Here is a 24439-nt window from a genome sequence, read left to right on the forward strand (position 1 = left end):
GATCCCTGAGACATGACTCCTGAGATCCCACCCAGCCCACCCACACCCATTGGCCCCGTGGCCACCAGCCTTGCCAAGCGCGCGCGCGCGCGCACACACACACACACTTCTCTCTCCCTGCTTTCCTATCACCAGTTATGTTACTACAGGATGAAATGTAGACATCCCATAAAATAGCTAGTTCCACACTGTTCTTCAGACCTCAGATCACTGAAATGCAGCTTGGCATTTGAGATACTGTATGACTGTAGTACAGTTTGCGACATCACAGAAACCTTCCTCTCTCCAAGTTTACACCCCACCACACCCTTTAGCAATAACGTAACCATTAAACAGGTTCTGAATCAGTCATCTTTCTTCCCAATTTAGTTTTAACAAAAATGCTGCAACATAAGTAGCTATGGGAGATGGCAGTGCAGCTACCAGGTATCAATGGGGGAAAAGTGTGCGAGTAATGTCCTGGATATACTGGCATGGCTGGCTTTAGGCCAATTCAACCAGTTCCCCTGAATCAGGCCCTGTCCCGGTGTACCGGTGTACCGGCAAGAGCGAGTGCACTGTACTGGGGTGGCCCGGCTTCCCCAGGGGGCAATTTAAAGGGCTTAGGGCTCCCAGCAGGGGCTGGAGCCAGCCCTGCATCCCCTGCCCTATCTCCAGCCAACCACCCCCTGCCCTGTCTCCTGCCACACACCCTTGCCTGAAGCCAGCCAGTCCTGCACTCCTCTGTCTCCAGCCCTGCCAACCCATGCCTCAGCCCCCTGTGGCCCTGCCTAAAGCCAGGCAGCCCACCCCACCCCACCCCACCCCACACATACCTATCTCCAGCCATCCCCACATCCCTTGCCCTGCCTGCAGCCAGAACCTTCCTCCAGTCAGACCCTGCCCTGCCTCCAGCCAGCCCCATGTCCACTGCTGCCCTGCAGTTCCCAGGGTAGTAACCCTGCACACCTGCTTCAATGAGGGGGGCAGGGAGCAGCTGGGACCCACACCTGTGTACACCTTAAGGTAACCAGATAGCAAGTATGAGAAATCAGGATAGGGTGGAGGGTAATAGGATCCTGTATAAGAAAAAGATCAGAAAATTGGGACTGTCCCTATAAAATCAGGACATCTGGTCACCCTAGCACACCCCCAGGGAGTGGCGGGGACCCACACATGTGAAACAGAGCTCATTTCTAGTTCAGACCCATCTGTTTAAAAAAGAACTTTAGGTAGGGTTAACATAAATCTCTATTTTCCCATATATGTCAAGCTTTTTGGGTCTTAAATCACCATCCAGGAAAATACGGACGTATGGTAACCTTATTGGTACAAAAAATACATACTGTGGCAGATCCCTTAAATCAGAACTTGTTATAGGGAACTGGTTGCTAAGCAATGAATGGCTTTTTTTTACACTTTTTTTTTTTTAGTCATCCCTGCCGGAGCCCCATCAAAAATGTTCAAATAGGGCCCTGCACTTCCTAAAGCCAGCCCTGAACACCGCCCTAGTGTGGGGGTGAGAGCGCATCCGGGATCCTGACATCCCAGCACTTTACACACCTTCCTGGAGCCTCCCAACCTCTCTTTTACACAGTTCATTATTATACCTTGTCTTACAAACACCAAACACCATTACATGTGCACAGGATAAATAATTCCCCTTCCCCCGATATATACAGAGCTGTGCTTCTGCATATAGTATCTATCTGGGATGAATATTGAGCTCCCAGCTCTTCAGGAATCAGTACAGAGTCAGCTTCCAAGCCACATGTTGAATCCTATTGCAAACAATATGGGCGACGCATGAGGCATTCTGAAGCAAGAAATAACTGGTAAAGTTTAAAGAAGATGGAGAAAAAAAGTTTTGTTTCTGTTGGATTTATTGTATTATATATAGTAAGTGTTTAATATAAAAATTTGGTAGTAGGGTTTACAATGTTATAAGAAGAGATTATGCTATTACCATTATCCAGTCAATTTGAACAGTACTATTTTGAATTAGTGATACTTCACAGAGAGAGAAAGAAGAAAGCTGAATTTAGAGAACAATTATTAACCAGATTCTTGGTTATTCACCAGCCACTTTGCTCCTGTCCACGGCACAAAGCACCATAAACCCAATATAGTCTGGACAAGAGAATATTCACCTCAAATTGGCATCTACTACACTCCCTGCCTGTGTCCGCCATTCCCAGTCACCACAAATCAGGATATAGCTGAGTGAAAAGGTAGCATGGCTGAAACATTTATCAGGCAATTGAAAACTAGTATAGAGCACAATAGTCCTGAGAACATCGCTTAATTCTGAGCACTGTGTCTGCAACGTGATGCAGGATGGGCCTGTTGCCATGGCACCATTGGCACCATCGTAAACTCAGTACTGACCTCAAGCCCCCTCCCATAGCAAAACGCCCTTGGACCTTTTCTGGATCCCACCAAAAAATATTAAAATCTGCTGCCCCAGTGCTACTTTCTTTCTACAGGAGACATAATGCAGTGAAATAATTTCCCTACATTCCATCAAACTCTGCATCACACATTTTCAGTATTTAAAAGACTCTCTCATAACTATTTGTCTATGTGAAGTCTCACAACAGTTCACAAATTTTAGAATTGCCTTTTGCTGCATTTATCTTGCCTGTGAACTCAGCTCTTACAGTCCTATTTTCACACGTCATTGCTTGTGTGTAGAAACTGATTCACAAATATTCAGTAAGTTTATTATATGGTGTCATCTTAGAACCTTCCCAAGTGCAAAACTCTTCTGCAACAATGAAGCCTTGGGCTGATGACCAGTGGCTGCAGAACTTTTGGATGGTCCACATTTCTGCATCTTTGTGCAAAACTCACCAAAATAAAAGCTGCACTGACAGTGGAGAAGAAAAAATAATTGTACTACGGGGATCTGCAACACCAGATTATTATTGGTCAATCACTGCTCTCTCTCCTAAACTAAGATGGAATGGATTTCTTTAATGTAAGTAGTCACAACATATGGTTAAATATTTTATGATCAATATCCTGTTAAGAACTCAGCAGTCACAGATAATACCTGTCTTCTTTGGTAACTAAGGCACAAGTATCCTGTCTGTTCCCCCAAACCAAAAGTGATCAGACAAAAAACTTGCATGGAGCAGTCAATGGAGGTGTGAGACATACCTACAACCCTGATGACAAGCTTGAGGCAACTCCCCTACCCTCATTCACACCCACTTTAGCAGTTAGACAAATTCTAGTGTTGAAACTCTGATTGATATCTGATTGATATCCAAAATACTGAAGCAGACAAATTTCATTGTCAGCCCCCTGAAGAAACATCACCCATAGTAAGAAGTGATCAGCTCCTATTATCTAGCCTAAAGAAATTCCTGCAGTCATCGGTTTACCCATAAACAAATCTACTGCTCTCCCTTCAACCAATTCAACCTATTGCATATTTTCTCTACAAAACCATTTGCTCACTCTTAAGTAAGAATTCTTATGCATGCATAGACCCAAATTCTGCCTGAGTTAGAATCAGAGAATAGAATTATAGGATATCAGGGTTGGAAGGGACCTCAGGAGGTATCTAGTCCAACCCCCTGCTCACAGCAGGACCAATCCCCAACTAAATCATCCCAGCCAGGGCTTTGTCAAGCCTGATCTTAAAAATCTCCAAGGAAGGAGATTCCACCACTTCCTTAGGTAACCACATCTATTCCTGACAGATTCAAGATTGTGAGCTAAGATCATCAGTGAAGACTCAGGAGTTCAAGCTTCCTGGAGTGGGTGAGTTTCCTCATTTTCTCTCTCTGTTTCCTTTTCTAACTCAGGTATTAAACTGTAAAAATGTAACTTACTTTGTTTAGGCTCTCCTTGTGATATAAAGATGGGGATAGGGACATGCTACATCTGGGACAAATAAAGGTGTCAGCTTGAAAGTGCTGTTTGACTCATTCCATTGGGCACACAATGAGTACATTGATCGAGTTACACAACCACCCCCCTCCAGAACAGTAGAATTATCAGGGGGAGAACCCAGACAAGTAACCCCAATAAATGAGCATACCCCAAGTAATGGGCAAATTTGGTAAAAGTACAGAAATACTAAAGGTATTCCTGGCTAACTGCCTGAATAATAAAGAATCTTTACAATAACTGTATAATCATTTCTTAAATGGTTTGCATGCCTGTAATCATGGTGATTTCTTTATTGCTCCTAATTTCTATATTGTTTATCTGTGTGGTGTCTGTTTTTTTTTATTTTCTTAGGCTGATATATAAGAAATTTTGCAGTGTGTAAAACAATTTAGATGATGGGATCTAATTTCTTAGATAATCAAGTAACATTATGTTAGGATTGATTAGTTTAATTCCATTAAAACGATAGATTAAAGACATTGCTGAGAATGAGGTGATACTGATATGTGTATGTTATAGAGGTGTCTCTATTTCAGATTCTTCAGATTTCCAGACAACTATTTTCTCCAAAAAAGTTGCACCAAGCAAAAAATTACCTCAATACACATAATGGCAAGTAAGTAGAATTTTTCCATGTGTTCCCATGGAGGGGAGGGCTACCTCAGTGTTTTGAGCATTGGCCTGCTAAAGCCAGGGTTGGGAGCCTAATCCTTAAGGGGACCATTTATGGATCATGGCAAAAAAAAAAAAAAAAAAAGGCCAAAAAAACCTGTCAGGGACAGTACTTGGTCCTGATAGTGAAGGCAGGGGACTGGACTCAATGACCTAGTTCTGTGACATAAGTATATCCCCATATATTATTAAATATTACATATTTTTTCAAAACCCATTATCTTCAAGCAACTCTGCTTGTTTTTTTTATTGACATTTTTTTGCTGCTACATTTACTGTCCTGAGTCACTATGTCTATACATTGTTACAATCTTGTAGTGATCTCCTTATCTCTGATAACATTCACTCTTCATTGAGCAAATACAGCCAAAATTTGCAAGCCACAGATATTTCAGAATTATGCACATGCCTGCAATTTATTTATGTCTGTCATGTCACTGGCCGATGAACGATGTATTGTTGATTTAGGTTTACCCTGCTTATGGGTTTGCAATGTACATCGCTTACCTTCTAACTCAACCTTGAGTCTTATATGCATTGATATGCCATGTTTGCACTTAAGTAACTGTTTTCTCTTGTAAACAATTCTCAGGGAAATCTTTTGAAGAAAAAATTGCAAATGTTTTGGCATACATAAGGAGTAGCACATATCCTGAAGGAATGAATAAAGCAGGCAGACTGAACCTGCGTCGATATGCTGTCAACTTTTCATTGGAAGGTAAGGAACATTTGTTTTAAGATAGTACTGACATATAACACAGGAAACTTCAGCCTGTAAATGATGGTCATGATGTCCCAACGCTGGGATTATTTGGAGTGTTAACTTTACCTTCAATGGGACTGGAATTTGGATCTCTATTTTTATTAAAATTTTCCAGAAAATCTGTCTATGCCAGTGGTGCAACAAAAGGAGTGTGCTGTGCAGTTGTGTGAGAAATGAGTCTAAATTTTATTTTTAAAAAAACTGATGACTTTGTTTCATTTCGTAATTATGTTATCCGGTCTGCTGCAAGCACCACCAACAATCACTATATGTTCAATGAGCAAAAACTTCTAACTATACACCAGGGCCGCCCAGAGGATTCTGGTGCCTGTGGTCTCTGGTGGCAGGGGGGCCCTGCTTCAGCAGTAATTCAGCTGTGGGGCGTCCCTCTGCCCTGGAGGAAGGACCCCCCCACTGGTGAAGACCAACAGTGGAAGAAGCTCTGGGGGCCAGGGCCCCTCGAGAGTTTTCCAGGGCACAAGGAGCAAGTGAAGGACCCTGCTTCAGGGGCCCTGAAAAGCTCTTGTAGGGGCCCGTGTGGGGCCCAGGGCAAATTGCCCCACTTGCCCCCCCCCCCGGGCAGCCCTGCTATACACTGTAATTTCCCCCTTGTACTCAAGGCATTATGAACCAGACTGTATACAGATGTCTTTGATAGCCATATGCCTTTTAATTAATCAATGGTTTTGCCAATAACCACTTATAGCTTAAGTTAAACACTTTTCCCACACCCCAGCCCTGGCAGAAGCCACAAGGCAGCAGGGGAAGCCCCTATGCCTGACCCCATCTCCAGGAGATGTGCTTGGTGGGGCAGGAAACTCCACAGCACTCTGCTTTTAGTCCCCTAAAGAACCGCAGGATCCAAAACTCCACCACGGCCCTGGGACTGGAGAAGTTCTCACTCCCTGGTATGGCCGTGACACAGGGACAGAGCTTCTCCAGTCCTGATGCTGTGTGGGACAGCAGGGTGGGTGGGAAATGAGCCAAGGAATTGTGGGCCCGGCAAAATGGTGGGGAGCCCAGGTGTAACTTGGCTGCAATCCTGGGGAAGAGGACGAAAGGGATAAGGCCATAGGTGGTGTAGCCAGTGGACAGGGTGGGTAGGGGCCCAACACTTGCTCTGTCCCAGGGCCCAGATAAACTTTAATCATCCTCTGTGCTCCATCTTCTATGATCAACAGAGGGGAGATTGTTCCATTCAGCAAAAGGAAGAAAGGTTGTCGTTGTACATACCATGAAAGAAGCCCTGCAACTCTTTAAAAGGTATCATGACAGTCCAGAGGGTGGACATCTTGGAATATTCAAAACCAGGAATGTGCTGACATCAAAATACTATTGGCCAGGGATGACAAAAGACATTGCCAATTGGGTATGTAAAGTAATGAAAAAAAATGCTGATGAATGGTATTTATAATTGAAATAGAAGTTCAAAATGAATGAAAGAAATATAAAAGTATATTTGGTGTGCAAATGTGAACTCTGTTCCCTTGTGATACTATTTCCATAACGAAATGTTCATGTCATCATATTGTTCCATCAAAAACAGGTTGCACAGTGTCTGACTTGCCAGAAAGAGGGAAAGCAATCAAAGCTGGATACCACCTTGAAAAGCATAAAGGTGAATTTTTGAATCAGACATGTTATTGTTTATCATTATCCATGGTTATTTCTGCAATACAATGAGAGTTTGATTTTGAAACAAGTCCAATGCATGTAAGTGGCACAGCATAGTGCAGCAATTACCTCTAATACGCCTTCGCACTGGCTGGGGATATTTCTTCTGCTTTACTCTGACATTGTTTTCAATCACTCATTCCTGCACTTCTTTTTGTTTCTTTATTCTTTCTTTCTTTTTCTTCTGCATTTAAAAGTGGGCTTTCATTTGGATTCTATGGCTGTTTTAACCATATTACATTGTGTATCTGCTTCTGACATATGGGTTCATTAAGAATATTTAGTAATAAACATGTGAAGTATGACTGTAACTGGTACCCTTGTATGTAGGTCACTTGGATCTGGGAATTGGTGGGAATGGATTTAATAGGACCGTTACCAGTAACAAAGGATGGATACCAGTATATACTTACAGCCATAGATTATCTTTCAAGATGGATGGAAGCCTTTCCACTTAGAAATAAGTCGTCATTTGAGGTGGTACAGATCATGTTCAGCATGATTCTTCGACGTGGATGCCCAGAGTGGATACTGACAGATCGTGGTGCAGAATTCAATAATAAGGTAATGATTTCTTTTTTTCTGGTTATTTGTACTATGTACTCAAACTCACTGTCAGGTCACCCATAGATCTCAAACAACCACCATCTTTTCTTTTTATATATATAAACTGCTGTTGGTCACCATCAGTGTTGTTATAAAATTATTTTTCTTCATATCTAACAAAGAAACGAACAACTACTTGTTTCCAAAACAAATATGAGAAGACAGCTATTCCTGTTGCTAATTACACATAAAAGTAGTGGCCCATACGCAAAGGAACATTCCTCTACACAAGTCTATATGTACGTTTATGGTGTAACTTTTTTTTCTTTCAGCTTAACTTGTATGTTTGTAATAAATTGGGAATAGAACGTAGCTTCACCAGTCCGTACCACCCACAAACCAATGGCTTGGCTGAAAACGCTAATAAATCCATAAAAAGGTAAGTGAATGGTAGGAATCGTACAGTAATAATGGCAAGTAGAATGTGCTATACTAGAAGATGCAACTCACAAAAAAATCTTCAAAAGCAATGTGTTACACGGAAATCTTTTTCATTACGTATTACACCTTTTGGATTGTGTATGATCTGTTTCAAACAAGACCGTACATGTGACTTTCTTTTCTTAAACAATCAAATCAATGTGCCTTTGTTACAGAGCACTGCGGAAGATGGTTGATAACAATGGGAGTAATTGGGATAAATTACTTGAACCCATTTTGTTTTCTTTGTGAACTAAAATACATGCAACAACAAAAATTTCACCTTTCCGACTAATGTTTGGTGATGATGCAGTGTTTCCAGAAGATGTCTTAGATAATTACACGGGAAGTGTATGTTATTCCCAGCACCTTTCATGTACATATGGCATTCTGTGTGCCTTCATTTTACAAATACAACCACTTCTCCATTTGTTTACAAAGATCTCAGATCTGAATATGTTCGGGGAAGATTTCTGCAAAGAGTACAGCATGAATATGAAATCGAGACATGACGCTGACATTGCACTGGCCCTAAGTAACATTGCAAAAGCACAAGAAAAACAACAAAGACATTATGCTAAAAGAAAGACTTCTAAATATGGGGAAATAACATTTGAAGTTGGGGACTCTGTTCTGTTACTGAATGCTAGACAGAGAACAAGAAAAGGAGGAGTATTGGAATCTAAATATCGGGGACCATACAAAATTATGAGTGTTGAAGGTAAGAGAGTGAAATTACAAACCATCTCAGGGAAACAGTTAGGAACCATGTACAGTATTGCACACTTAAAACCAGTAAAAGAGCCAACAACATTAGCTGCCGAAAGCACATCAGAGGGAAAAACTGGAACTGAAATTGGAGTTGGTGACACTGAACCAGAAACACCCACGGAACAGATTAGAGAAGTGGATTTCACTGTATCTCATGACAGCAAAGTGGAAAACATAGAGGTCACAGCAATACAAAAAGAGGAATATATAGGGCAAGATGTGTCAAACAATGATACAAGTGATGCTGATGACAGTTTTGATGACATGCTTACAGAGGAAGTGGAAGACAAGCAATGGCTTCTGAAAGGTAATTGGATACCGCATCTTTCTTAAACACATTAACATACTTTATAACTTGAACTATATTAAAGGTTTTCATGTACAAAGTGGAGGCATTGACAGTATTAAAGCAGAGAAAAAGGAAACTGTATTACCATGCATGTAATACGTGTTAATATTTTTTTCCTAGTAAAATTGTTAATGACCAGCAAACACACAGAGAGACTGGAGGCCAAAAGTGAGAAACATAAAATTGTATGGCTCTTCATTTCATTGCCTGAAACCAAGAAGCTGGATAAGTGATGAGGTGCATTTAAGTACCAGTAAACATGTATTTGTTGATGTGATTGATTACTCAAATACCATCGTAATTGTGCTTTTCTTCCATCATGTGTTGTAGGTTATTGATGCATTTTTGAGCTGTGTAGTTGAGAAAGCAGATGGAAAGGTAGGCTAGTTACTGTGATACATGACACAATACACTGATGCACTAAGTAAACAATCACGGGAATATGTGGCACAACATATTTAAGTCCAAATGCCCTTGAAATATCAACAGACACCTGAAATTTCAACATTTCTGTGTATATACCGCTGCCAAACATTTACTAAAATGTATTTGGAGGTGCATATCGGACATACAATAGAGGGCCACATTAGTTCTGCTGTACAGTTCAGTAGTCCATTAATTGAACACAAGTATGCAAACAGCTTAGTCACTTTTTAAAGGAAGTAAGACAGAGCACATTGATTACAAATCATTTTGTTTTTATAGGACTCTCTTACATATACGTATCTGATTTGTAACACTAAGGATCGGTTTCATGTCTGTCTATATTAAATGCATTATGTTCTTTACGTGCCACAATTATTAATGCAGTAATAGCTTTGTTGACTGTCAACAGGTACAAGCCATCTCATCAGTAGTTTCCACTGCCATTCTCTCAGGCAGAGCTACGCAAATGAAAGTGAAGGTAAATATTAACACACTTTCATACATAAAATGAAAAAAGAACAATTTCAGTCACTGAGTTAAATGCAGTGTGACAGCAAATACAATGATATGTTTGATGTGGGGGAATAGTCTAATAGTAATACATGTAAAGAATTTGGGAAATACAGTATAATGTATATCTCATGGTTTGCCTCACTGGAAACTATAATTACATTTCTAATTTCTTTTAAATAAAAACAGAGTGAATTACTTCAAAATGATATATTACTGCTTCCTTACCACACACCAGGTCATTGGGTTCTTGTGGTAAGATGTTTTGTATTGTGCTTCTGGATTATGGGCAATAAATGTGGCAATAAATAAGAGATTTGTAACACAACTATGGTAGTGGTGATATAATTTCCCGTGCTGCGGGTTTTCTGGGACTTCAGTGGATGCTAAGGAAAGTGGAATGTGATTGTTAAAAATAAATTGATACTGTCAATTTACATTGTTCATGTAACATGGAAGAATACATTCTGCAAAGAGTTGATTGATTTCACAATATGCTTATATGTTGTGTGTTACTGTTACATTACAAACGAAAATATGTTAATTGCATACTGATTGTTGATGAATTAGTATAAATTTTTTGAAATAATCACATTACTAATACATTTTATGAATATATTTAAACTTACAGATAGCCTTGATGAAAAAAAAGGAATTGTTAATAATTGACCCCTTGTGTGATGAGATCAGATATGAAAGAACATGCCTGAGGAATTGGAGGTGATTTATTAGATACTTACTTTCACAGTGGACACTAACTGTTCCATTGAAATTTTTTTAAAGGGAATGTTACAATAATGGGAACAATGTCTTCCTATTAGCTACAAATGAACATTGAAACAGCATGTACTTGTACTGAATGTGCTTAATAATGAACTTAGAGAACCTGTGTGATGTGACTCTGGGCACCGACTTCACAGAATGTGGACACACACGAAACAGTAGCATGTTGCATGATTGAGAATGTGTTATTATCAACATGGGGCACAGCAACTCAGGTGACACACTGTGTAAGTGTGAGACAATAATATGAAAACAAGTGTGTCTATATGTGAGCAATAAGTCATTTCAATGACTAAGTAAAAAGCGAGAGAATGGATTTTTATCTATGTCCAGAAACCAGAGTGGGAAATAACGGAAAGCAAAGCTCATTTATACAGTCTGCTAATGTACTCTCTAACAATTTCAGAAACTTCATCAAACGATTAACTAGTAAATCCTCATCTGATTGGAACAGTAAAATTGTGGAGCATCCCAGACAAAATGATGGTCACAACTGTGGACCACTCATCTTAAAGGTATTGAATACCAAATTGGCATTATTATTGGTTATGTATGTTTAATTATCCATGGTGAAAGTAAATGCCAGAGATTACCAGTGGGCACTGCACTGGTGTCCTAGCCATGGTGGATGGTGGTGGACTTGTGACCACAAGAAGGGATGGATTGTCCAGTGGCAGGTGCGGTGCTGGGGGACCAGATTCTACCATCCAGCTCTTCCTGACAGCTGCTGTTGCAGTGGCCAGGAGCACCAGGCCCTTGTAAATCACTGTAACCCAGAGCCCCTTTTGGTCCTCCACAGTAGGCAGCCCTGCCAGGAGCATTTAACAGCATTGCCATACCATATGGCAGGGCCGCAGATGCGGGGGGGAGGGGATAAAGGGGGCAGTGCTGTTAAAGCATAAAGCACTGCCACATCGGACGTGTAACGTCAGCCATGTATGGTCTGGAGCCAGTGGCCAATTCTTACTGGTACACTGGACCAGCCCACTTTCACCTATGGTAAGTATGAGGTTTATTCTAAATATCAGTGTTGTTAGTTTGCAGAAACATATTTGCAGCACAAAGACATCAGTACAGTGGAAACAACACAGAAGGCTAATACTGCGTTTAGAAGACATATAGCAATTCTTCCAATGAAGGAGTCAGGTAATTACTTTCTACCATGTATTGTGGACTCATTAGGCACATGTGAGGATAACATGAAGAGTGGAATTCTGTCACATAACAGACAGTTATCTTAATAACCCCAAAGTGGGATATCTCACAGGTTTGCTTCTGAAATGGTGACTATGAATCAATAATATCTTTAAGTACACAAAAATGTGAATGGGGTGAATGATTACTATTGATCGACCAGTTAAATGAAATTTGAATTTTTAGATACAGGTGTAGTAAAGTTAAAATTTGAAAAAAATATTCCAAAAAAAGGAAAAGATATGTGTGTTCAAACCATTGACTGGATTACAATATTGACAATTAATACATCAAGTTTAGCATTTTCAGTGTTGGTCGTAACGTATTCATCATTTCGTAATGCTATATTTATTTTTAAGAAAGCATGGAGGACTACTGCATATACTGCAACCTTATCGACTGTGAAAAAGAAAGTGAGGATTGCACGATGGTAAGAAACATAGAATTACATGGGAAATATATGCCATAAACTGCGTAAGGATCATGATTCTTGTAAAAATTACACAACATTAAACATTTTCTTCATGCCGATAGTTATATATTAGGTAATGTTCACATGTGGAAGGAATAGGATGAGTCAATGCAAAGTATGTATAACATAACTTCTGTGATTTAATTTCTTAATTCTTACTTATCAAAGGTCCAGTGTGATTCTTGCAAGAGGTGGGCACATATACCATGCATTACAGAAGGAAACAATCAAGAAAACCTGACATATGAGAAGAAAGAGTACAACTACAAGACATGTGCATAGTTCACTTCATTAACAAAAAGAAAAAAGGCAATAAAGAAAACCCATTAACTGCCTCTTGTTCAAAACATAATGCAACCCAAAGAAATATATTTCTATGTATACATCAGATTATAATAAATGTTCTTGATGTTAAATAAATTATTCTCTGTATTTCTGTCCATATATATAATGCAAACTATAAAATTTTAAAAGTAATTTTAAAAAATGAAAGTGGTGTCATCATAGGAGTGCTCCATACCCCGAAACCTAACCTCCCTTTTCATGTATTCATACACAAGAAAGCGAAAGAGCGTGCCTCAATCACCCAATAGGTCAATTTGGCCCATTAGACAGGAGGAAGCAGATCATGAGTGTTTTCGACCACAAACTCCATCCCTCCTGATTTGCAACCATCCCCGGACCAGTGACAGGTGCATAGGCAGCCATGTCATTGGAACTAAGCAAGGAGGAAGCCAGTGGAAACAATGAAAGGGGCCACTCTGGTTATCACCTTGGGGTCAGGGGTGTGCCCTGTACCCCCAAACCTTACTTCCCTTTACATGTATTCACACACAAAAAAGCGAAAGAGCCTGCCTCGATCACCCAATGGGTCAATTTGGTACATTAGCCAGGAGGAAGCAGATCGTGAGTGTTTTTGACCACAAACTCCATCCATCCCGATTTGCAACCTCATGGACCAGGTGGAGGAAGCAGATTGTGAGTGTTTTCGACCACAAACTCCATCCCTCCCGATTTGCAACCTCATGGACCAGGCGGCAGCAATTCCTGAGCAGGAGCACAGATGGTTTCCTTATGTGGCAGAAACTGAAGCTAGTTGGGAAACTGACATTACACCGGCCCCTCCCGGCAGGAGTGAGTCCTCCCCACGCGTGTCGCTGCCCTACAGGCTGCAGAGCTGGAGCAGATCCCGGAGCCGGGAGCGCAGCCCGCGAGGCACTGTGGGGCGGGGACACGCGTGGGGTGGACACGCTCCTGCCGGGGGGGTGTTATTATGTGGGGGTCACAAGCCCTCCCAGCTCTGCCGCTCCCCGGGAAGAGGCGGGGGCGGGTCGGGGAGGCCCCGGCTGGGAGAGGGGGCGGGGCCGGGGCACAGGAGGAGCGGGGCGGGTAGGGTCAGGCTGGCCCTGGGGACCTCCCTTCCCTGGGCTAGAAAAAGCGGAAGCGCCCCCGGGGCAGGCTGGGAGATGTAGTTCCTGACTCTCCCTGGACCGGAAGTGGCGTTGGGTGGGAGCGAAGAAGCCAAGCTGCAAACGCACGCGGGTCGCTCCGCCTCTGCCTGGCTCGCGCGGGGCCGGAGAAGGGTTTGTGCCGTGGGGGCTCTGGGCATGCGCAGATCGGGGAGGGGGAGAGTCCCGCATTAACCCCCCCGTGGGGCCGGGCGGAGGCTGCGGGAGGGGCGGTTGGGAAATGTCTGTGCAGCCCGGACATGGCGGGGGGAGAAGAGCAGGGCTTGATTTTCAGAGGTGTTGGGTGTCTAGAGCACTAAATGAAATCAGAGGGAGCTGCAGAACATCTGACAAATCACATGCTAGGGGTGAGATTTTGTGTGGCCCCTCTAGGAAGTGTAGCAGATAACTCTGAATCTAAGGGGAGGGTGACTAAGGCGGCCTTAACCATCTTTGCACTGTCCTGATCTTTGGCTGCTCCAGGGACTGAAACGGCCCCCAGAATAACTTAGACCCCCCCAGGGCTACGGAAATTATGTTAGACTCCCAGCACTGCCCTATGGGTACATCCTTACCAAATTCACGGTCCATTTTGGTCAATTGCATAGGATTTTAAAAATAGTAAATGTTATTATTTTAGCTATATAAATCTGAAATTTCATGGTGGTGTAATTGTAGGGATCCTGACCCAAAAAGGACCTGTGGGCAGGGACACAAGGTTATTGTAGGGAGGATTGTGATACTGTTACCCTTACTTCTGTGCTGCTGCAGGTGGCGATGCTGCCTTCAGAGCTGGGTGGCTGGAGAGTGGTGGCTGCTGGGCGGGAGCCCAGCTCTGAAGGCAGAGCTGCCACCAGTAGGGATTGCATGGTATGGTGTTGCCACCCTTACTGCTGCAGAGCTGGGCCCTCAGTCAGAAGCTACCACTCTCCAGCCACCCAGCTTTGAAGACAGCAGTGCAGAAGTAAAGGTGGCATGGTATGGTATTGCCACCCTTCTGCTCTGCTGCTGATGGGGTGCTGCCTCAAGAGCTGAGTACCTGGCCAACAGCCACCACTCTCCAGCCACCCAGCTCTGAAGGCAGCACAAAAGTAAGGGTGGCAGTGCCATGATCCCCCCTAAAATAACCTTGTGACTGCCCTGCAACTCCCTTTTGGGTCAGGACCCCCAATTTGAGAAATGCTGGTCTCCTGTGTGAAATCTGTATGGTATAGGGTAAAAGCACACAAAAGACCAGATTGCATGGGGCGAGACCAGATTTCACAGTCCGTGATGCATTTTTCACTGCTGTGAATTTGATAGGGCCCTACCAATGGGTCACAGCACTACCTGGAATCTCGACAGTACTGCATGTCATGGCCCTGTCCTCCAATTCACCCCTCCCACTCCTGGACCCACTCTCAGTACACTCCCTATGTCAGGGTTTGTGAGAGGATCCTCACAGGGCAGTCTTATGGCTGTCTTGTGCAGAGCCTGCACCGGAGGAAACCTTGCTTAGCTGGAACTGGGGCTTTCAAGCTTCTTTATGCCTGTCCAGTCCATTTTACTCAGTGTAAAGGGGCCAGAGTGGAGGTGAGGATATCACCTGTAGGTGTGTCAGTATGGGCACCCCAGAACTAGGGTTCACATTTTGCCAATAATGTGTAATAAAAACAAATACAAATCTGCTGTGGAACAAGAAGAAGTAAAATTAGTGATTTAGGGCTTGTCTACATCAGAAAGTTGCAGCGCTGGTGAGGGAGTTACAGCGCTGCAACTTTGAAGGTGTACACATCTGCAGGGCATCACCAGCGCTGCAACTCCCTGTTTGCAGCGCTGGCCGTACTCCCGTTTTGTCTCGGGTGTAGAGGATCCAGCGCTGGTGATCCAGCGCTGGTAATCCAATGTAGACACTTACCAGCGCTTTTCTTGACCTCCGTGGAATAAGCAGGTATCCCAGCATACCTGAGGATACCTCTCTGGTAATCAAGAAAACTCCTCTGCCCTGTGCTCACCTGACCCCTCCTTTAAATGCCCCGGGAAATTTCAAAAATCACCTTCCTGTTTGCTCAGTCAGGCGTGGAGTGCAATTAATCAATCAATCATTCAGCGACCATGCCTCCACGCAACAAACGAGCCCCAGCATGGACCAAAGCAGAGCTGCAGGATCTAATTAGTGTGTGGGGAGATGAGGCTGTTCAAACACAGCTGCGCTCCAGAAGGAGAAACTACGATACCTATGGTCAGATATCACAGTCCATGATGAGAAGGGGCCACGAACAGGACGCCTTGCAATGCAGAGTAAAAATTAAGGAGATGAGGAGTGCATACTGCAAAGCCCGTGAGGGAAACCGACGCTCAGGAGCAGCCCCCACAACCTGCAGGTTTTACAAGGAGCTGGATGCCATTCTTGGGTGTGACCCCACCATGAATCCTAGGAGCACGATGGAGAGTTCAGAGCAGGGAGAAGTGGGGGATGGTGTAGAGGATGAATACAGTGATGCTACTGGCGTTGAGGGGGACACCCCGGAGACTCAGGACACAGGCAGCCAGGAGCTCTTCTCCAGCCCTGAGGAGACTAGCCAGTCGCAGCAGCTGGAAGCGGACGTTGATGAGGAAGCTGAGGATCATGCTCGTGGTAAGTAGATTGCAATGCTTTGTGATAGCAGGATTTTTCGTTATGGCTGACTGCATGCATGCCTAAACGTGGAATAGCCCATTGATGTGATCTATGACATCTGTGTAATCTGCCTGACTAATCTCTTGAAAAGTTGCAGCTAGATCTTGGGCAATGTGCTTTATCAAGTTTATAGGGAGAGCCACCATGGTCCCTGTCCCGGTCAGGCTAACTCGTCCGATCCACTGTGCAGTGAGGGGTGGGGGGACCATGGCCGCACATAGGCGAGCTGCATAGGGGCCAGGGCGGTATCCGCATTCCTGTAGAAGACCCTCCCTCTCTTCCTTGGTAACACGCAGCAGTGATATGTCTGGCATTATGAAAGCCTGTGGATAGTTTAGGGATAATTTAGGGCAGGGAGCTAGAATCACGGCTCCCCAGTGCAAGGCGCTCTGTTTCCTCTGTCCCAATCCACCCCCCCCCCCGCCCTTCCCAGCACATAGGCATCCAGGTGGTGTGCTTTTTCCTCACCCGGCCCCCCTTCCAAGCGTGAACCGTGCCCTGCGGTGTGCTCTGTCCTTCCCCCACCCCCCCTTCCAAGCGGGAACCCTGTCCTGCGGGGTGCTTTTTCCTCACCCGGCCCCCCTTCCAAGCGGGAACCGTGCCCTGCGGGGTGCTTTTTCCTCACCCGGCCCCCCTTCCAAGCGTGAACCGTGCCTTGCGGTGTGCTCTGTCCTTCCCCCACCCCCCCTTCCAAGCGGGAACCGTGCCCTGCGGGGTGCTTTTTCCTCACCCGGCCCCCCTTCCAAGCGTGAACCGTGCCCTGCGGTGTGCTCTGTCCTTCCCACACCCCCCCTTCCAAGCGGGAACCCTGTACTGCGGGGTGCTTTTTCCTCACCCGGCCCTCCTTCCAAGCGGGAACCCTGTACTGCGGGGTGCTTTTTCCTCACCCGGCCCCCCTTCCAAGCGTTAACCGTGCCCTGCGGTGTGCTCTGTCCTTCCCCCACCCCCCCTTCCAAGCGGGAACCCTGTCCTGCGGGGTGCTTTTTCCTCACCCGGCCCTCCTTCCAAGCGGGAACCCTGTACTGCGGGGTGCTTTTTCCTCACCCGGCCCCCCTTCCAAGCGTTAACCGTGCCCTGCGGTGTGCTCTGTCCTTCCCCCACCCCCCCTTCCAAGCGGGAACCCTGTCCTGCGGGGTGCTTTTTCCTCACCCGGCCCCCCTTCCAAGCGGGAACCGTGCCCTGCGGTGTGCTCTGTCCTTCCCCCACCCCCCCTTCCAAGCGGGAACCCTGTACTGCGGGGTGCTTTTTCCTCACCCGGCCCCCCTTCCAAGCGTGAACCGTGCCCTGCGGTATGCTCTGTCCTTCCCCCACCCCCCCTTCCAAGCGGGAACCCTGTCCTGCGGGGTGCTTTTTCCTCACCCGGCCCCCCTTCCAAGCGTGAACCGTGCCCTGCGGTGTGCTCTGTCCTTCCCATACCCCCCCTTCCAAGCGTGAACCGTGCCCTGCGGGGTGCTTTTTCCTCACCTGGCCCCCCTTCCAAGCGTGAACCGTGCCCTGCGGTGTGCTCTGTCCTTCCCACACCCCCCCTTCCAAGCGGGAACCCTGTACTGCGGGGTGCTTTTTCCTCACCCGGCCCCCCTTCCAAGCGTGAACCGTGCCCTGTGGTGTGCTCTGTCCTTCCCACACCCCCCCTTCCAAGTGGGAACCCTGTACTGCGGGGTGCTTTTTCCTCACCCAGCCCCCCTTCCAAGCAGGAACCAAGGCATCCCACTAACATGGGAGAATTTTAAGCAAAAGTACTCACCCCATTGCTAGACATGTCTTAGCTTTCTTGACCTCTACAGTGTTATGTGAGGTATGTGAGAGGGATGCTACCTACAGTTTCAAATGTCCTTCAAAAGTTGATAATAAACAATGATGCCCCTGTGTATTACATGTCTCTATCTCTATTTTTTCTAGGCAACTCGAGTAATGCAGCTGTATCACCGGCCTCACGTAGATTGCAGAATTTGAGGCGCAATCCTAGGAAATCAAAAGAGGAATTGATCAAGACTGTTCTGAACCACTACAACAGGGAAAGTAGGAAGACTGAGGAATGGAGAAAAACTGTACATGAATGGAGGCTGACTGAAAGCAGGAGACAGGAATTGTCTGCCAAAAGAATAGCGAGGCAGATGATGAGACTCCTGTCTCGCCAAACCAAGTCTTTTGAGTCTCTTGTAGCCATGCAGGCAAATATATACCGTGATAGCCCACAGGCTTCCCAAAGCACTGTTCCTTGTCCCCCTGTGTATCCTCAAAATAGCTTTATGCAGCACCCAGTACCTTATTATCATCAGCTGCCACCAACACCTATAAGATCACCTACTGACCAAGATATGTATAATTCTTACCCAGTGCACTCCACCCCCATCATTCTGCAGCAAAGTAATGGTGAGTTGCATCAGACAGTGACAAATGAGTAAAATAGGAAATAGTAAAACCTCTGAATGTACTGTGAGCCACCCATACCCCCTTACATGTTTTTTACTGTATGACAAATAAAAGGTTTTGGTTTGTATTTCTTTCCATATGTTTTATTGGTGATAGAAATGGTAAATTATACACAGCAAGGTAAAGCAAAGCACAACACATGCACCAAACATTACTGCTGGCTCTCCGCATCAAATTGCTCCCTTATAGCATCCCTAATCCTTGAAGCCCTTTCCTGGGCCTCCCTATTAGCCCGGCTCTCTGGCTGAGCAAACTCATTCTCCAAACGTCTAACCTCGGAGGTCCATTCCTCACTGAACCTTTCACCCTTCCCTTCACAAATATTATGGAGGGTGCAGCACAGCAGTTATGCTGCTTTCCATCAAATCTAGCTTCCCGAACAGACTGCGCCAGCGAGCTTTCAAACGGCCAAAAGCACGCTCCACAGTCATTCTACAGCGGCTCAACCTGTAGTTGAACCGTTCCTTGCTCCTGTCAAGCTTCCCTGTATATGGTTTCATGAGCCATGGCATTAATGGGTAAGCGGGGTCTCCCAGAATCACGATGGGCATTTCCACGTCCCCTACTGTTATCTTGTGATCTGGGAAAAAGGTCCCGGCCCTAAGCCTCCTGAACAGGGCACTGTTCCTAAATATGCATGCATCGTGCACCTTTCCAGGCCATCCAGAGTAAATGTCAGTGAAATGCCCACGGTGATCCACAAGCGCTTGCAGAACCACGGAGAAGTACCCTTTGCGATTAATATACTCCGATGCCAGGTGGGGTGGAGAGATAATAGGAATATGCGTCCCATCTACTGCCCCTCCACAGTTAGGGAACCCCATTTCTGCAAAGCCATCTAAAATGTCCTGCACGTTCCCAAGAGTCACAGTTCTTCTTGTCAGTGTTCGATTAATGGCCCTGCAAACTTGCATCAGCACCATTCCAACGGTGGACTTTCCCACTCCGAACTGGTTCGCCACCGATCGGAAACAGTCTGGAGTTGCCAGCTTCCAGATTGCAATAGCCACCCGCTTCTCCACAGAAAGGGCATCTCTAAACCTCATGTTCATGCGCCGCAGGTTGGGGGCGAGATCATCACAAAGTGCCATGAAAGTGGCTTTCCTCATACGAAAGTTCTGCAGCCACTGCTCGTCATCCCATGATTGCAGGACGATGTGATCCCACCACTCAGTGCTGGTTTCCCGAGCCCAAACGCGCCGGTCCACGGAGCAGAGCACGTCTGTTATTGCCACTAGCAATGTACTGTCTGCACATTGATGCGATTCAGTACCATCGTCCGACTCCTCAATGTCAGTCGCACGCACATTTAGCAGCTTAAGGAATAGATCCACAGCCAGGCGAGATGTGCTGGCAATAGTCATTAGTAAGGTATTCAGAAGCTGAGGATCCATTCTTGAAAGATAATGCAGAAAAAGCGCTGTAGAGTCACAATGCTGCCACAGTGCTCCGCATGTGTACCAAAGCAACGCTGGCCGTTGGAACAGGAACAGGAAGGACAATCACACTTCCTTCCCCTTCCCACAAGCCCCAGCGCCGCTGTGGGACGAGGTGCTCTGTGGGATAGCCGCCCACAATGCATCACTCCCAACAGCGCTGCAGTGTGGCCACATCTAACAACACTTGCAGCGCTGCTAGCAGTAAGTGTGGACACTCTGCAGCGCTGGCCCTATACAGCTGTACTAATACAGCTATAACAACCAGCGCTGCAAAGTTTTAGATGTAGACATGGCCTTAGCAATATAAAGCGAAGATGCTGTCTCATATCAGCAAGCTTCATGCTAGCCTTTAGTTGATAACATAAACCACATTTGTTAACATTGATTGGCGTTAAGATACAGAGTATTTGTTAGTACTCAAAATAACCATGAAAATGCAAATAATTGTGAGCACATCAGAATTATATGTAAAATGGATAGTACATTCCCATAAACTTAAAAATAGGTGTTAAGTATTTGGCTTTTCTGAAACGTATTAAAGCCTGAATAGATAGAAATGAGCATAGAGACCACCCTCATCCTTAAATTAAATTCTGAATTCAGTGATTAGTGTTTTCTACCAATATGATTTTTTTCCCTCAACATTCTAGGCCAGATCCTTAGTACTTCTTTGAGCAGCTTCAGCACGTGAAAAAGGACCGTGAAGCCAACTTAACAGGTTACTCAGGGAATCCCTGGGTGATATAGAGCCAGTGACAGCTGCATGCTTCTCATCTTTGCACTCCATCCCTAGCGAAAAGAGCATGGGGCCAGTCACTGCACTCTGACTCTACCCAGCTGCTGGAATGGCCCCTTAAGGCTGTGAACAGCTGGGTACAATTTAGAGCAGCACTGAACATCTGGGCTGTTCTAAGCTGTGCTGCGGGTGGGTGTCTGAATAGCACCAGGGAGGCACTAGGATCAGGAAGACTCAAGACTTGTGAATTCTTGAAGACTTATGCCCCTCTCACATCCCACCAGTCCTACACTAAGGTCAGCTCTGCCAGACAGGAGGATCAGGCCCTCTGTGTTAAGGTAGCTGGCGGCACATTTCTGCAACTGTGACCAAAGAATGGCACTGGACTTCAGTTTGTAAGCAGAATAGTTTAATTAGAGGCTTGACTCTCCTGTTAACTAACGGCTCATTCCTCTTCAGATTATGTGCAATAACCCCTTTTTTTTTGTAAAGACAAGTTATATTTCCTATCTGTGTACTAGCATAAGCGCCTCCCCCCATACACTTTGCAAATAAGTCTTATTGCTGGACAGAATTTGCCCAGAGACAAAAACAGGTGCACCAGCAGGTACTTACTGGCTTTAGGCAACAATGTTTTCAATCTTACAGCTATTTGGTGGATTAATAGATTTAAAGTATTTTGACTTCATCTTCTTTGTATAACGTTTCTATCTGAATTCATTCTCAGAGATAACAAGGGGCCAAATTCTGCAGTCCTTAAGTGAGTCAGACTCCCACTGAAATTACTTGGGAGTTCTGTACCCATGCTTAAAGGAAACCTATAGATAACAGGCATGGGCTGTCTTTCTCGGGAGTTTAAAGCAGGTAAGCAGCTTGCTACCTTTCTGAAAATTTTGGATCTTCTAGAATCTAAGAATCAGATCCTACCCCTGATCACCCCCATTTTCTTCAGTGGAGCTATGTTGATTTATACCAGCTGAGGATCTGGCCCTTCTATCTTTTGGTGTCTGTGAGAAACAAACAATTTTTAAATTAAATCTTTTGTACACAACCTGTTTGTTAGAGTTTATATAATAATGTTTGTTACCCTCTACTATACAATTGCTGTAGCCTTTCCCTCCCTCAATACAGTTAGTGAACACTCAGTTGGTGATATTTCTCAGGTATTAAAATAGTTTTACTACCAGCTCTTCATCAGAATGGTGTTTACTTGCTGGAACCTATCATTTTTATATTGCCTGATAAATCCCCAGTTCAGATAGGGTCTTTTTAATACTGTGTACTAAACTGTTGTGTGTATTGTAAGTCATTTTCAGCATTGTTCGTGAGACTCATGATTGCTGAGGTTCTCTCTGCTAGAAATGATGAGAATAAATTCTATTTATGCTTTTGATTCAATAAAATAACAATTTTCAGCATTTGAAGGGCAGGCTGTGAAATCCTGAGCACTAATCTGACAGTTCACTGGGAAGCAGTTTATGGAAATGAGTGGCAATTGAGGATCTAGTTATCTCAGAAATGAATGAATGCATGTACATGTCCTCTGGATGTTTTGTTAAACTAACCTCTGGCTTCTGTACTTGTAATATATGTTTATGCAAACAAAGAACATTCCACTGCTGTACAGAAGTCTATTGCAGAACTTACTGTGTCAGGATGTATTTCACTCTGAATAAGTGCTCTGTCAGCCTTGTTTGATTACTGACTTTTCAAAATGTAACTGTTGCACTTTAAACTCCTTATAAAATATTAAAATAATTTAATCTCTTCTATCAAGGCCACATGGTTCTTTGCTTTGTTTTAATTGTGAATTGTGGCCTTATGAGCCATAATGAAAACAGAGCTCTCTGAACTTCAAATTAAAACTTTTACCTTTTTTCTGAACTAAGGCCCTGAATCAGGAAAGCACTGCTATCCAGGAAAGCACTAAAGCTTTAAACATGTGCTTAGGTGCTTTCTTGAACTGAGGCCTAAGGTCCTGATCCTGCAGACACTTAAGCACGTGCGTGAATAATCTCTGGTATGTAAAGTGACTTGAGTGCATGGGATTGGGGCCAAAGAGCCCACTCCAATTCCCATGGGAGGTGAACTGAGCCTTGTGTTTTTAGATTCAGCTAATGTATTGTAAGACTATTATAGTTGACTCTTGTTTTTAAGATTGTTGGTCAGAACCTTGATCACTTTTGTAAGGGTGTGTTCTTTATAAACAAAAATATTATTTTAGGGTATAACTATTTTAATATAAAGACTGTGTGTGTATGTATAAATAAATAAAACTTCCTTCGTCTAAAATTGTTAAGCCTTATGGACTTCAAAGGGTCTGATTTTCAACCCCATGCTAGAGTAATTAACCACTAGAATAATTTACCAAGTGTCGTAGTTGATTCTCCATCACTGACAGTTTTTAAATTAAGATTGGATATTTGCTAAAAGTTCTGCTTTAGGAATTATTTTGGGGAAGTTCTGTGACCTGTGTTATACAGGAGGTCAGAGTAGATTATCATCATGGTCCCTTCTGGCCTGGGAATCTATGTGCATTTACACAGAGGCAAATGCTTGTCTACTTTTCACAGATATATCCTGGAGGTACACAGGCATGTCCTAGAGGTAAACAGCCTTCATGCATACATGTTCTTTTAAATGCATATTTAACTTATGCACCTATCTGAATGTGTGCAGAAATGTACACCTACTGGGGACTGAAAATCAGACCTAGTGTCTCTAAAAGGGGCAATAAACATAATACCTGTATTTTCTGTTTTACTTGAAGACTATGTATTGAAAGTTTACAGAAAGTGTGTCATTATTCTGCAATATTAAATTACCTTTAGAACAAATACTGTTTGTATCTTTAAATTTCAAATACTTATAATAATGTAAAGGATGGCATATTACAGTCAGTATAGCTTGTACCATCCTGTATTAATATAGCTATAGGGATAAGTTAATGCTGGGTAAAGGGCAATGAAGAAGACTTTTACAGGTGTTTCAGGGGAGAGAGAAACACTAGATTGGCGGTAAGACCATTAATAAATGAGGCTGGAGATTCCATTACTGATTGATTAGCCTATTGGACTGATTTTGTTTTTTTATTCTTCTTTAAGAAAGTAAAGAAACATTATGGATAATTAGTGCTTTTGAGTTAAAATAGTAATAATAAAAATAAGTAGGCAAACAAATACTTAGAAAAATGAGTAGTGCA

General features: G+C 44.1%; 2 protein-coding genes across 2 annotated transcripts in view; both read left to right on the plus strand.

Moving 5' to 3' along the window:
- LOC115643738 (zinc finger protein 660-like) overlaps nt 1–24439 on the plus strand; it is a 579185-nt gene that overhangs the window by 97424 nt on the left and 457322 nt on the right. The window lies entirely within an intron of this gene.
- LOC115643737 (jmjC domain-containing histone demethylation protein 1-like) lies at nt 9293–13090 on the plus strand. Its single transcript, XM_030547735.1, has 8 exons — nt 9293–9374; nt 9468–9515; nt 9973–10041; nt 10705–10793; nt 11263–11371; nt 11894–12002; nt 12410–12480; nt 12691–13090. The coding sequence occupies exons 3-8, from the start codon at nt 10030–10032 to the stop codon at nt 12802–12804; spliced, it is 504 nt and encodes a 167-aa protein (XP_030403595.1). The 5' UTR covers nt 9293–9374; nt 9468–9515; nt 9973–10029; the 3' UTR covers nt 12805–13090.

The sequence above is a fragment of the Gopherus evgoodei genome, unplaced genomic scaffold (assembly GCF_007399415.2).
Source record: "Gopherus evgoodei ecotype Sinaloan lineage unplaced genomic scaffold, rGopEvg1_v1.p scaffold_69_arrow_ctg1, whole genome shotgun sequence".
NCBI lineage: Eukaryota > Metazoa > Chordata > Testudines > Testudinidae > Gopherus > Gopherus evgoodei.

Excerpts from the sequence above, each read along its gene's own strand:
- LOC115643737 (XM_030547735.1), top strand. Across the intron at positions 10,794-11,262 it reads ACATGCCTGAGGAATTGGAG|AAACTTCATCAAACGATTAA; the intron begins GTGATTTATTAG and ends TAACAATTTCAG. Across the intron at positions 11,372-11,893 it reads GTGGACCACTCATCTTAAAG|TTTGCAGAAACATATTTGCA; the intron begins GTATTGAATACC and ends CAGTGTTGTTAG.